We start from the raw sequence: 14,649 nt of genomic DNA, 5'->3' as shown, positions 1-14,649 counted from the left end.
TTTTTTTTTCCTTTACAACTCCTTTAAGCACTTCAATACCAAGCACTTACATCCCCTACCTACCCAAGCCAATTTTCAGCACCGTTTAAAATGACCATTGCGCGGTCATGCTATACTGTACACAAACAAAATTTTTATAATTTTGTTCCCACAAATCGAGCCTTCATTTGGTGCAATTTGATCACCTGAGGTTATTTTTTTTAGCAAAAAATAAGAACTCTTTAAAATGTCTTTTGTTTCCGTTATAACATTTTGTAAAGCAAGTTCTCCTTCACCGATGGGCCCCAATAAGGCAGCACCAAGGATGGGCACAGATTGGCATATCCCTGGTGTTCTAGGGTGGCATACTTGGTGGCCATCCCTGGTGGTCCTGGCGGCATCCTGCACTGAACAATCAGCACAGACCCCCATCTGTCAGAACAGCCGATTGGCTCTCCTCTACTCGTGTGTCAGACACAAGTGAGGAAAAGGCGATCGATGGCTCTTCCCGTTTACATTGCGATCAGCCGTGATTGGACGCGGCTGATAATGTGGTAAAGAGCCTCCATCAGGAGATCGGTGTGTCAGATTGACACGCCGCACCACTGATCACCGCGATGCACGCCCCCACAGGCGCGTGACGGCTGTTATCCTGCTGGATGTCATGATGCCCAGTCAGGATAACTGAACCACCGCCCGTCATTCTGCTATAGGCCGGGCGGAAAGTGGTTAAAGAAAAACCTCGGTTTAGCAGTCCTCAATGCCACAGTGTAACATGCGAACACCATTCTATGCAGCACTTCACTATAAGACTGGACTGCAATATGATGTGGAACCCTAGTGGGTATGAAGTTGACAGCCTGGGCCCACAGGAAATGGTTGCATGACACTGGACACTAACAAAGACGACAGGTCACCAGTGGAGGACACAGGGTAGCACTGAAGAGGGCTAGTACTACTATAACAGGAAGGGGCCTTCCAAAGCTGGGACTGTATTCATTACAAGCATTTATAAAATTTTGTCATAAGAAGCTTAAAATCTACGGTCGCCAACACACCAATTTTAGCAACAGCATGCAAGCTGGGGGTGTGGGAGGAAACCCACACAACCAAAAGGGAGTACATGCAGACGCACAGGTCAGAATCAAACTGAGGAGCCCAGTGCAGAAGAAGTGCAAACTGGAATACAAACATGCCATTTATGACAAGCCAACTTACCTTCATTTCTTTTAATATGTTGCAACATAACATGTCTGGCAAAAAAGTACAAGAGTTGAACACACTTAGGACCGCCAGGTGAAAGAAATATGGATGCAACAACTTGCGGAAAACCATTCCCAGCATCTTCCTATAGGGAAAAGCACAATTAGGACACAGAACACCAAACATTTAAATTCAATGCACTATTGTTGGGAGATGAGTAAGCAGAAGAAGTGAACAAAAGGAAGTTATAGTCACTGTAATAACAGAACCAAAGATGAAATAAAATACTTACAGAAATCTTTCTTAGCCAGTCATAGGATGCCTTCCTAAATTCAGCATCTTTCTTCTTGTCCCGTGGAGGCCAACAATGTCTAGCAGAGATAAAAAAAAAAAAAAAAAAAAAAAAGGTAGGTAAATATTGTGCAAAGACCAACACAAGTGACAAACTTGACCATCCAGTTCTGAACACCAATCCTCCAGGAAAGAGGTGTTCAAACTGAAGTACAGAGGAGGGCAAAGAAAATAACTAAAAATGTAACGGGAAGAGGACATCAGTTCCGAGAAACGACCAAGCACTAAAAACGCATTCTTCCTGGAGAAGACACTTGAGGAGATACAATAGTGATATACAAATACATCAATGGTGATCCCAGCGTAGGTAGAAAGCTATTCAGTCTCGAGTATAAAAAGAAACAGGGCCACTCAATGAAATTGGAGAAGCGGTTTAACCTTAAAGCGGAGGTTCACCCTAAATTACAACTCTGGCCGTCTAAAACCACCAGCCATTGATAGTAATGATTCCTTTTTTTTTTAAATCGCCATCCTTACCTTTGTACCTGAGCCTTTTGTGAGCTGTGGATTTCGAATTCCCCCGACCAGCACTATGTCTCAACACTGCACATGCACGGGATATAGCGGTGAATGCTGGGACGTCAGCATTCACCGCATCCCGGAAGGAACAGCAGCTGGGCTTCACAGTGCCCACAGTAAAGATGGAAACGTCCATCACCGATTTTTAAAAGATCTTCTTTTCTGGCGATTAGTAAGGGAGCAGGCTAAAAGACTGGGACAGATGAGTGATAACTTTTACAAGGTAAGAGCGGCAGATTCCAAAAAAAAAAAAAAAAAAAGACACACCCGTAGAACCCCCGCTTTAAGCTGCATATGGTTTTTCACTATCAGGGCAGTAAGGATGTGGAACCCTCTTCCACAATTGGTGTCAGCAGGAAGTATTGTTTGGTTTAAAAAAAAATTTAAACATTTTCAAAACAAAAAACATGGGGGGGTAGCTCAATTTCTTCTTCTGCCGTTTTATTGATTAATGCCAAACAGACTGCTACAGCTCTTCAAGTGACCACACATAGCAAGATTATCTGCAGGCAAATAATGCCACATGTGGTATGTCTTACCAGAGAGTAAAGAAAACCCCGGTGTTGACAGGAACCTTCCAGGACAGCTACGAGAGATGATTGGCTCCGCCCTCTACAGGAAACACAAATCAGATACAATTTAAGAGGCCCCTCCCTTTCCTCTGACCCTCAGTTTAGAAGATCAAGCAAACCTCCAGAATGCACTCGGCAGAGGAAAAAACACCACCAGGTGAAAGTAGAATAGGGTAAAAATATAGAGGCTGTCCTGGAAGGTTCCAGGAAATACCATTATCGTAAGACTAACGGGAGTTTCCACCCCCTCATCTTCCAGGACAGCTAGTTGAGAGGATAAGCAAGATCTTGTAGAGTGAGCCCCAATTCTAGAAGGGATACGACCTGACGCTTTGTAAGCTTCACAAATCGCTTCCCTAATCCATCTAGCAATAGAGCTTTTTAGATGCTTTGGACCCCTTTGGCCACTGAACAATACTAACAGCTGGGAGGAACTCCTAAACCCACTGTATTTCTCTAGTTAAAAGCAGAAGGCATCTCTTTACGTCAAAAAAAAAAATAAAAATTTATATATATATATATATATATATATATATATATATATATATATATATATATATATATATATATATATATATATATATATTTTAATTAGTGCTGTCAAACGATTAAAATTTTTAATCGCATTAATGTCATAGTTAACTCACGATTAATCTAATTTATGACGAATTTCCCCACAAATATCGCACAATTCTGCAAGTGATTATAATTTATTATCGCTGTTTTCTAGCTGATCTAAAACCATTTTTGACATAAAGGGACACTTTTGGACAATCTACAGTTTCAGGCAGAAAGAATAGTTTTTATTTTATAAAAGTACATGTAGGACACTGGGCAGACCACTAGGGACAAGGGGGGTGTGTATTTTTTACATACAGTACTGTAATCTATAAGATTACAGTATACTGTGTGTATTGTGTTTGTTTACTTTTTTGAATTTGGCGCCGTTCTCCGCTCCCGTGCGTCGTAGGGAACGGAGATCGGCGGCACACAGGCACTGTGAATCGAGCGAGGACCCGCCGAGCGAGGAGGACCCGCTCGATCACACAGCGGGGTGGCATCGCTGGATCCAGGGACAAGGTGAGTAACTTGCCTGTGAATCCAGCGAGAAGGTAAGCCGCGCCTCTGCACGTCCACCCCCGTTAATCGCGCGATACAAATATTGACGGCGTTAACATGGGTTTGCGTTAACATCGCGTTTAGCGCAATATATATATATATATATATATATATATATATATATATATATATATATATATATATATATATATATCCTCCACATTCTTGGGAAAGGTACAGAAACTGGGCAGGACTACTTCCTGGGATCTTTGAAAGTTATTAGATAATTTGGGCAAAATGAGGATTTTCTGAACCACTGATGTGGACTGCTTGAGGTGACATTGATTACTGCCCATGACAGAATCACAGAATCTACTGTGACAGTGTTAGAAGTGACTACGAACGAGTGCCCCCTTGCTTGTTCAGGTACGCCACCGTAGTGGCATTGTCTGAGAAAATAGGTCTCTTGAACAGACCCTCTTACAGAGTCGAGAGCTTTCCCTACAGCTAGCAGTTCCCTGAAATTCAAGGAGCGGCCTGCCTCCTATGGCAACCAGGCTCCCTGGGCCTGCCAGCCCTGAGTGCGCACACCCAAGCCCCAGACTGGCGTCTGTAGCAACTTTTACTGGAACATGTTGCACCCAGTTCTTTCCTCCCTGCAGGTGTTACGGCTGCTCCCACCAGGAGAGATTGAGAAAATCCTCTTGGAAGCTGAACCAGCTAATCTAGAGAATCCTTCCTGCGATCCCAATGGCGCAAGAGAAACGCCTGAAGGGGTCTGGAGTGCAAATGGGCCTAAGGCACCCCTGGGATAGCTGCAGTCGTTAATCCTAATATGCATGATCCGCCGAAGAGGTCTGTGGGAGCAATTAGAAGGCCTGCACGGAGAGAAGAAGTTTCAAAGTTTTCTCCTCTGAAGAAAAATTGAGCAACAGTCTTAAATAGCCCAGAAAAGGCATGCTCTGGGAGGGCACCAGACAAGACGCCTGGTGGTTGAGTTTCCACCCCAGATTCTGAAAGGTTCGCAAGACCAACTGCAGATCCCAGATAAGGGACTCTGTCTCAGGCAAAGATCAGAAAATTGTCCAGCTATGGGACGATCGATACACTTTGTATCCGAAAAAAGGCCTTGGAAGATCCAGGGCAACCATGAAGACCTCTGGCCACAATAGATTCGGTGTGAGGACTCCTGAATTCCAACCTGTAACCCCTTTCCAATGTTTGAAGAATAAAGGAATTGTTGGAAATCTCCACCCATTCTTTGAAGAAATGGGACAACCTTCCCCCTATCCTGGCATCACTGGGGATTTTTGGAAGGGGCTGAAGGAGCAAAGAGAGTCCCCCTTTTGCTTATCTTTGTTAAAAGACAACTTTTTCTTCGCCCGTTGGTTCTAAAGTTAACCTTGTACTGGAACCTTCTTCTGGAAACCACAAAAAAGGCTGCTTATACCCTTGAGAAGGGAACTGTTAACTTCTCAGAGGAACCGAATAAGAGCTTGCCTTCAAAGAGGGAATGCCGCAGGAGTTTGTTCTTGGAGGCAAGGTCCCCCTCCCAAGATTTAGGCCAGATTGCTCGCCTAGCTGAATTAATGAGATCAGAAGACCTAGCTGCAGTTTTCAGAGGCTGCATCAGCAAAGGCCACCGATTTGGCAGTGAGTGGGAGAGACTCCCTAATTTCCTCTTTGGGGGCGTCAGATGAAAGAAGATCAGACGCTGAACCCATACGTCCAAATCCCTAGCCACACAGGTGGCTGCTACAGCTGGACCCAAGGATAAAGCTAAAGCATCCGAGGCCTTAAGCAGAAAGGAGTCTACCTTCCCGGCCATTTGCCCTTTAAAGGACCCGAGTCTGGACAGGTCTGACCTTTTAGAAACCTGCAACAGTGGCATCTAGCTTAAGAAAGTCTCCTCAATTTCAGATTGAAAAGAAAATATTTTGTGCCTTCAGACTGGAACAACCTCCTTTCAGGTTCCTTCCATTTTGAAAGAATCATTCTTAAGTGACTGGTATACCAGGAAAGTTCTCGCCCCTGAAGACCCCTATACATTTTATCCTGCACAGATTGGATTTGCTGTGGCATCTCAATCTCTTCCGAGGTACATGTCGATTTTAAAAGTTAATCAATATCCTCGGCTGGAAAAAAAAGATACTTAGAGCTACCCGCCTCCTCCACTGATGCGTAATCCCCATCAGATGAAGAGCTCGGGTTCTCCCCTTCTTCCAGGACAGAGGCATAGTGCGAACCACTGGTCTCGGACTGAGGAAGGGGGGGTCTGAGGCCGAAGGCTCTCGAGTTCTGGGACCAGATGAAGGCCCCAGACCTGCTGCCCTGTCATTAAAAGACCGGAAGGAGGCTACAACCTTCATAGAAGACATTAACTCTTTCAAAGAGGTAGTCTCTGATCTAGCCCTAGATGGAATACAATCCTCACAAAAAGTTTTTATATTCATCGGACAGCCTGGCTCTACAGTTTCCACATTTCTTTTTTACAGATATGTCCTAAAAAAAAAAAAAAAAAGAAGAAAATAATCCCCTACTGTATAATCAGACAAGGGCTTACCATGGGGCAATATGGGAACCGGAGGCTGCTGCTGATTCAATCCGAGCAGGTGCTCCATCCTCAGGCCTGTCCTCAAGCTCCATGTGGTGACTGGAGAACAGCCGGAGAAATAGGCTGCTGTCCCAGACATGGCCTCAGAGTACTATGCCGTGTTCCTTAACACGCATCACCGGAAGTACGCCCGACGCGAGCCGAGGAGGACAAGGCTTCCACCAGGCAAAGCGGGGGGGGGGGGACCTGAAGTGGCCACCACTTACACTAGGTAAGCATGTACCTCCGAATTAGGGAACCCTTCTGGCAGAAACCGTGACTTATAAACCCAGGACTTGGCCACAACCAGTACTGGATGCCAGAGAATGGGGTCCACCAACCACAGTTACCAGACCTAGGAAAAAACAAAAACACGTTGTGCTCCTGGAAACACAAAACAACCGACGGTCAGAGGAAAGGGAGGGGCCTTTTAAATTGTATCCGATTTGTGTTTCCTGTAGAGGGCGGAGCCAATCTCCTCAAGTAGCTGTCCGGGGAGGGGGGGGGGACTAGATCCCATGCATCCAGCAACAATAGATGCCCCTAGCAACAATGGTCCACCCACAAAAAAATACCCCACCCCCTCTTTCAGCAACAAAAGATCTCCCTGCAGCCAGCATCAATGGATGCTCCAGCAAGAAGAGAGTATAGGAAAGATCTTCAAACACCGAGGCATAGATCCAGCGATGTGCATGAGACTCTCCATCCTGATTGGCTGAGAAGCAGTAGCCATTGGCTCCCGCTGCTGTCAATCACAACCAGTGAGGCAGGGGGGACCCCAGAAGAAGAGGATGATCCTGTCTGCTCTGTGCACACCCACTGCACAGAGCAGGCAAGTATGACATTTGTTATTTTTAAATCCTTTAAAAATCACTTTAAGAAAAAGCTTGTCCCTGCCCCCCTTCAGCAGGTATCCCCACAGAAAGCTTCCCATGGCGGCACCAGTGTGTTCTAGTCCTGCTGCTGCGTCCATGTACACAGACCAAGGGGACTTGGCCCTGCCTTCTGCTCCCATGTCACAGCTTTTGATTGACAGAATCCATCCAATGGGGAGGGAGAGGGAGAGCCGGGGTGCTGGTGGACATTGCTGGCTCAGCTGCATAAGGAGCTGGGTGGGGGTGATAAAACAGCAGTACATTGGTCTAAACAGTAAAAAGCTGTGCAAGGAGGGGGTGTCGGGACAAGTATAAACATTGGAGAGCATGCTGAGCTCTCAGCACAGCTGGATTACCAACTAAGCTGTGCCTGCGTGCCTAGTGTGGTCAGTTTTTGGTAGGAACGCAGAGGGACTGGCAGGAACACCAGGGTTTTTACACAAAGGAAGCAATACAAAACAGGATATGGTTCCATACAGGTACATTAGTAATATGAAGTGCCGAGTTTACATTTAAAGCCCCACTCCAGGCAATGAGTTGTCGCAATCGGCTCTTGAAAGCTCTGTACCAACGATCTGAAAAATCGGATCGTGTATATGGGCCATAAGACTTTAAGAGTGCAAAAGTATACAGAATAACCAGTACTTAAAATATATAGTTTACCTGAAAACCTCCTTGCACTGCACAGCATTGAGCTTCGAAAACAGAAAGTGTAAAACCACATAAAATGCATCCTTATTGGGCTTGTCAAACATGTTCCTGGAGGGGGGTAGATTAAAAAAAGTAAAAGGAGACATTAAAACATTAATATTGAAAATTGAGGCATAAAAAAGTGGCAAAAGAATATGATACTGTTGTCTTAAAGGATCACTAAAGGAATTTTTTTTTTAGCTAAATAACTTTCTTTACCTTACTGCAGTACTGGTTTCATGTCCTTATTGTTCGTTTTTGCTTTGAAGTTGCTGTAATTCTGCTGTGATCTCCACACTTCCTGCTTGTCTGGCTCCTTATAACCACAGTACTGGGAGCTTTCTCACGGTGGTCTAAGCTGTCATTACTGTGTGTCTAAAACTCCTCAGAACCAATCAGATTCATTTTAAAAACAAAACACTGCCCTGGATTTGTTTGTTTTTGTTCGGTGGGTCTCTTTACCTCACAGAAACATGAAACCAGTTTAAAACCGAAAGTGAAACTAGAGGCACATTATATGATTGAATTTAATCTATTTTTAATAATTTTTAAAAGGAATCAGTTAACTTTTATGTCTCTATACCCTGTAAACAGTCATTTCAGCAAAAAAAAAAAAAAAATTCCTTTAGTGACCCTTTGAGCCTGGCTATACAGTACGTGGATTGAAATGTGGCTGGTGCAGATGGGACCAGCTGAATTGCTTTCCATGTATGGCCAGGTTAGTTCTACACAAGTACATCTAGCCACTGACTTGTGCACAACCAGCCTGTTGGAAATAAAACTGACCAGCACGGCAAAGCTGAGGAGTATTCTGACAACAGGTGAAATATCCCCATTGATAGAATACAAGAGTGCTGCAGTCCCCCCCATCCACATCGAGAATGGCAAAATGGGGGGGGGGGAGACTGGCTAGGAAGGACTCATGTATGGCCAGCCTTAGGGAATTATACAGTTAAGCTGACCCTAGATATTTAGTTACTCCCCCCATTCAGCCAGTGTGGTAAACGATCCATCAATACAAATGTCCCCTGGGACATTGTGCTCAGATAGCAGGACTCCCAACCTATCACAATACATTGAATAGGTGTTTCAGCAGCAAACATTTTTTTTTTTTTTTTTTTAAGTCAGCAGCTACATACACTGTAGCTGCTGACTTAAGGGCACTTGCCTGTACAGGGAGCCCCCGAAGTCAGGCAGCCCAATCCGTCCATCAGATCGAGTGCAGGTACTGCTATTCTAAGCGAAACCGGCAGTGGGGCCTTCAGGCTTCACCATCGGTTTCCTACTGTGCTGCCTGAATGGCAACATCCCAGAAGGCAGCAGGGGGCAGGAAGAAAATGATGCCCTGGGCAGCTAGGACGGAAGTAGATTATGTGCTTCATTAAAAAAGGTAAAGAGGACAAAAAAATTAGATAAAAACAGTTAGTACTCATCTTAAGGGCTGTCCTGGAAGACTGGGGAAAATGTTTTTAAAACATGAGGGGTGGTCTAACGTGGATGTTAACCCAATTCATGAAATTTGAGCTGGGCACATATATCTGCAGTATTTTGTTCTCTCCCTTCAAAGAGCCAAGTCCCATAGCTCTCTCCTGACCTGTTACTCTGTTACCAGCCTAATAACTCCTGGCAAAGTCTGACACTTTAAATAAAAGCAGCCTTAAAGCGGGAGTTCACCCATTTATGAAATTTTTTTTTTTCTCCCATAAGGTTCCTGCTCGTTCGGTCTAGGGGAATCGGCTATTTGTAGTAAAATATGAGCTGTACTTACCCGTTTTCGAGCTGCATCTTCTTCCGTCGCTTCCGGGTATGGGTCTTCGGGAGCGGGCGTTCCTTCTTGATTGACAGCCTTCCGACGGTCGCATCCATCGCGTCACTCGTAGCCGAAAGAAGCCGAACGTCGGTGCGGCTCTATACTGCGCCTGCGCACCGACGTTCGGCTTCTTTCGGAAAATCGTGACGCGATGGATGCGACAGTCGGAAGCCTCTCGGAAGACTGTCAATCAAGAAGGAACGCCCATTCCCGAAGCCCATACCCGGAAGCGACGGAGAGGATGCATCTCGTAAACGGGCAAGTACTGCACATATTTTAAAATAAATAGCCGATTCCCCTAGTAAAAACGAGCAGGAATCTAAGGGGGAAAAGTGCCCTCTAAGGGTGAACCCCCGCTTTAAATTTATGTCAGTGGAGGTTGCTAAAATAGATTAACAGGGAGCTGGCCCTATTACAAAACCTCTGGGGTGTCTCTGCCTATGATGAGTGGCATGTGCCTTTCCTCCAATCAGCTATGTTTGCCATCTTGGCTGTATGCCCAGACATCACACAGGGCGAGAAAATCTAACACAATCTAAACAGTGTATAAATGTGAAGACAGCAGATATACATGCAAAACCCATGTAGGGATACCCCATGTATCATCCGAGGCTGTTCCCTTAACAGGGTGTACGGAGTGTTTACATCCACTTTAAGATCAAGATGTAAAAGTGGCTGGAACTCAGCTTTAATCAGTGGCTGCTGATCAACAAAAGTTTAGGAATCCAATTTGGCAAAAGTAAATCAAAATCAAATTTCTTTCAAACAGGACCAGACGCAGTGGAAAAGCTGCCCAATGCAGGTCCAGCTTACCTAAAGTGAATGGACTCTACAGCTCCTTTCACAGGCTGTGCTCCGATCAACAGATCTGGACACATCCAAGTGTTTCGACAGCCATACCTGCTCAGCTTGTACCCAGCTGACATGGGCCCTTGGCAGCTCTATAGGTGACCAGATGTAAACCGATTCTGCTGTCCATTTACATCAAGCTACCACCGATCCAGTCTGGGAAAATGGATGCAGCTATAATCCATTCGGTTTTCCAGACCTAGATGGGACCAGAGGCAGGTATACGTGGACATAAGTTAAGTCTGTTTACATCCATCTGTCTTCTGATAGGAATGAGGGGGAGCCCAAGCACCTATTTCTACAGTCCCCCACTTTTGAGCGCATGTGAGAAATTACACTGGAAATTGGGAGGTTTGTGGCCTGTATAGTGATGTTGTCACCAGTAACAAAGACAGGTATGACCTAGCTCTGGTCCCTGTACAGGAAGAAAAGTACAATCCCATGTAGATTTAGGACACTTACGCTGCGAAGGACACATGGTCCAGCGTTTTGTTGGCTACAACGGCCTCGAAGCCCAGAGCCTGCAGATACATCCACAGGTGCTCCTTCCTCCAGGTGGGCTGGGATCGTGCGGAGCTCTGCATTCCTCCGGCCAAGGAACACACAAAGGACCGTACCGGAGAAGAACGAACTAGAAAGAGAAGCAGGAAGGTCCCGCTGTGAGGAGAACACGAGCAGTAGGCGGGCCACAATAGTAACGGTGTCCTCGCGGCTCTACGCGCTGGCTGCCAAACACTGGTCCGCGGTTTCCTTCCTCTTCATTCCAACACTGAAAACTTTTCTTCCTGCAGAAAAGGACGCCGCCATCTTTTTTTTATATGTTTCTCCGAACCGCCAAAACAGCACCGTGCATTTTAACCAATCAGCTGACAGAGCAGCCACAGCCCTCTACTGGGAGAGGTGGAAGTGTATTCTATCTAGTCAGCCAATGGCGGGACGGGAAACAGTAATGGGCGGGAATTAATTAGAGACGAAGGCGTGCAGGCGTCGCCTAGCTGCGTGGCGCGTGCGCGTCCCAGTTTGGGACAACTTTGCTATGGGCTGAGATTACTCTGTCATTGAAATACCACAGGGTGTCGCGCCAGTCCTCCATCCATATACAGCTTCTGCTCAACACCCAGAGTTTGCTTTACATCCCACTATATATAAATGCATTCAGGCGGACCATAGTAGCAGGGGTAGCTTAACCTGCTTCAGCCCCAGACCATTTTGGTGGTCAATGAACGGGCCACTTTTTGCAATTCGGCACTGCGTCACTTTAACTGACAATTGCGTGGCCGTGCCACGTGGCTCCCAAACAAAATGTATGTCTTTTTTTCCCGCACAAATAGAGCTCTTTTGGTGGTATTTGATCACCTCTGTGATTTAAATTTTTGCTCTATATAAACAAAAAAAGAGCGTACATTTTGAAAAAAATGCAATATTTTTTACTTTTTGCTATAATAAATATCCCCCAAAAATATATATAAAAAAACATAGGGCCAGATTCAGGTAGACTTACGACGGGCGTATCAGTAGATACGCCGTCGTAAGTCCGAATCCGCGCCGTCGCAACTTTAAGCGTATGCTCAAACTGAGATACGCTTAAATGTTGCTAAGATACGGCCGGCGTAAGTCTCCTACGCCGTCGTATCTTAACTGCATATTTAGGCTGGCCGCTAGGGGCGTGTACGCTGATTTACGCCTAGAATATGTAAATCAGCTAGATACGCTTATTCATGAACGTACGCCCGGCCGTCGCAGTAAAGATACGCCATTTACGTAAGGGGTTTTCAGGCGTAAAGATAAACCACCAAAAAGATGGGGCAGCCAATGTTAAGTATGGACGTCGGAACCGCATCCAATTTTTTTTTTACTTTTACGGCGTTTGCGTTTGCGCCGTTCGATCGAAACGTCATTTACGTGGGGTCACACTTAATATACATAAAACACGCCCACAACTTCAACATTTGAATTAGGCGGGCTTACGCCGGCCCTAATACGCTACGCCGCCATAACTTCGGCGGCAAAATCTTTGAGAATACCATACTCGCCTCTCAAAGTTACGGCGGCGTAGCGTATAGGAGATACGATACGCCCGCCTAAAGGTATGTGAATCTAGCCCATATTTTTTTTTACAGTTTAGGCCGATAGGTATTCTTCTACATATTTTTGGTAAAAAAAAAATCACAATAAGCGTTTATTGATTGGTTTACGCAAAAGTTAGTGCGTCTACAAAATAGGGGACTGTTTTATTTTTATTAATATATTTTTTTTTTACTAGTAATGGCGGCGATCAGCGATTTTTATTGTGACTGTGACATTATGGCGGACACATCGGACACTTTTGACACCATTTTGGGACCATTGTCATTTTTACAGTGATCAGTACTATAAAATTGCACTGATTACTGTAAAAATGACAGTGGCACTGGCAGTGAAGGGGTTAACCACTAGGTGGTGCTGCAGGGGTTAAGTGTTCCCTAGGGAGTGGCTACATGTGACACATCACTGATGACCGTTCCTGATCACGGGGAACGGTCATCAGTGACAGTGTCACTAGGAAGAATAGGGGAATGCCTTGTTTACAAGAGTGACGTGACGTCATCGCGGCTCCGGCCAATCATAGTGCCGGAGCCTGCGATACCCGGAAATAAGGCTAGATTCACACCTATGCGTTTTTGGTGCTTTTTGTATTTTTCAGATTTGCACTACAGAACGTGTTCCATAGGAAACCATATTAAAGGGGTTGTAAAGGTACATTTTTGTTTTCCTAAATAGCTTCCTTTACTTAGTGCAGTCCTCCTTCACTTACCTCATCCTTCGATTTTGCTTTTAAATGTCCTTATTTCTTCTGAGAAATCCTCACTTCCTGTTCTTCTGTCTGTAACTCCACACAGTAATGCAAGGCTTTCTCCCTGGTGTGGAGTGTCGTGCTCGCCTCCTCCCTTGGACTACAGGAGAGTCAGGACGCCCTCTAACACACAGCTCCTTTATCTGCAACGTAGAGAGCGTCCTGACTCTCCTGTAGTCCAAGGGAGGGGGCGAGCACGACACTCCACACCAGGGGAAAAGCCTTGCATTACTGTGTGGAGTTACAGACAGAAGAACAGGAAGTGAGGATTTCTTAGAAGAAATAAAGACATTTAAAAGCAAAACCGAAGGATGAGGTAAGTGAAGGAGGACTACACTAAGATAAAGGAAGCTATTTAGGAAAAAAATGTTTTACCTTTACAACCCCTTTAAATTGATGATAGTGTCAATTTGCAAAAAGCACTAAAACTGCATAGGTGTGAATCCAGCCTAACTCCGGGAGACATGTCACTGGCCAGAGCAGTGTACAAGGACTGCAACGGGGGCTTTGATCTAAGGTGAGTATTTCATAATGAGCTAGTAATGCATAGCATACTAGCTCATTATGCCTTTGTCTTGCAGTTTTTTTTTTTTTTTTTTGTGGGTTTACAACCACTTTAATAGCATTATGGCCCCCCCGGACTAAGTAATTTAACCACTTGCTTAATGGGCACATATACCCCCTTCCTGCCCATGTGAAATTTCAGCTTTCGGCATTGTCACACTTTTAATGAAAATTGCGCGGTTGTGCGACGTGGCTCCCAAACAAAATTTACATCCTTTTATTCCCACAAATAGAGCTTTCTTTTGGCGGTATTTGATCACCTCTGCAGTTTTTATTTTTTCGAGCTATAAACAAAAAAAAGAGTGACAATTTTGAAAAAAACACAATATTTTTTACTTTTTGCTATAAAAAATATCCCAACTTTTTTCCCCAAATTTTTTTTTCTCAGTTTAGGCCGATATGTATTCTTCTACATATTTTTGGTAAAAAAAACATAGTGATTGGTTTGCGCAAAAGTTATAAAGGCTACAAAATAGGGGATAGAATTATGACAATTATTTTTTTTTTTTTTACTAGTAATGGCGGTTATCTGCGATTTTTGTCAGGACTGCGATATTGTGGAGGACACATCGGACACTTTTGACACATTTTTGGGACCATTCAAATTTATACAGCGAACAGTGCTAAAAATATGCACTGATTATTGTATAAATGTGACTGGCAGGGAAAGGGTTAACACTAGGGGGTGAGGAAGGGGTTAAATGTGTTCCCTGGGAGTGATTCTTACTGTGGGGGGAGGGGACTGACTGGGG

The 14,649-nt window shown here is 44.8% G+C and overlaps 1 protein-coding gene across 2 annotated transcripts in view; it reads right to left on the bottom strand.

Moving 5' to 3' along the window:
- The window catches only part of HAUS6 (HAUS augmin like complex subunit 6), a 63,266-nt gene extending 51,886 nt beyond the window's left edge, over positions 1-11,380 (bottom strand). The window contains exons 1-4 of one of the 2 annotated variants that reach the window (XM_040359946.1): positions 10,963-11,380; positions 7,815-7,910; positions 1,475-1,553; positions 1,198-1,327 (exon numbers count right to left, since the gene is read on the bottom strand). In XM_040359946.1, coding sequence (XP_040215880.1) covers positions 1,198-1,327; positions 1,475-1,553; positions 7,815-7,910; positions 10,963-11,084 — 427 coding nt within the window. In that variant the 5' untranslated portion in view covers positions 11,085-11,380. The remainder of the gene's footprint in view (positions 1-1,197; positions 1,328-1,474; positions 1,554-7,814; positions 7,911-10,962) is intronic. The other variant, XM_040359937.1, reaches the window with a different exon arrangement.
- Positions 11,381-14,649: the final 3,269 nt, after the last annotated feature.

This window comes from Rana temporaria, chromosome 1, assembly GCF_905171775.1.
Source record: "Rana temporaria chromosome 1, aRanTem1.1, whole genome shotgun sequence".
Taxonomy (NCBI): Eukaryota; Metazoa; Chordata; class Amphibia; order Anura; family Ranidae; genus Rana; species Rana temporaria.
This window is presented reverse-complemented; position numbering and strand designations above follow the sequence as displayed.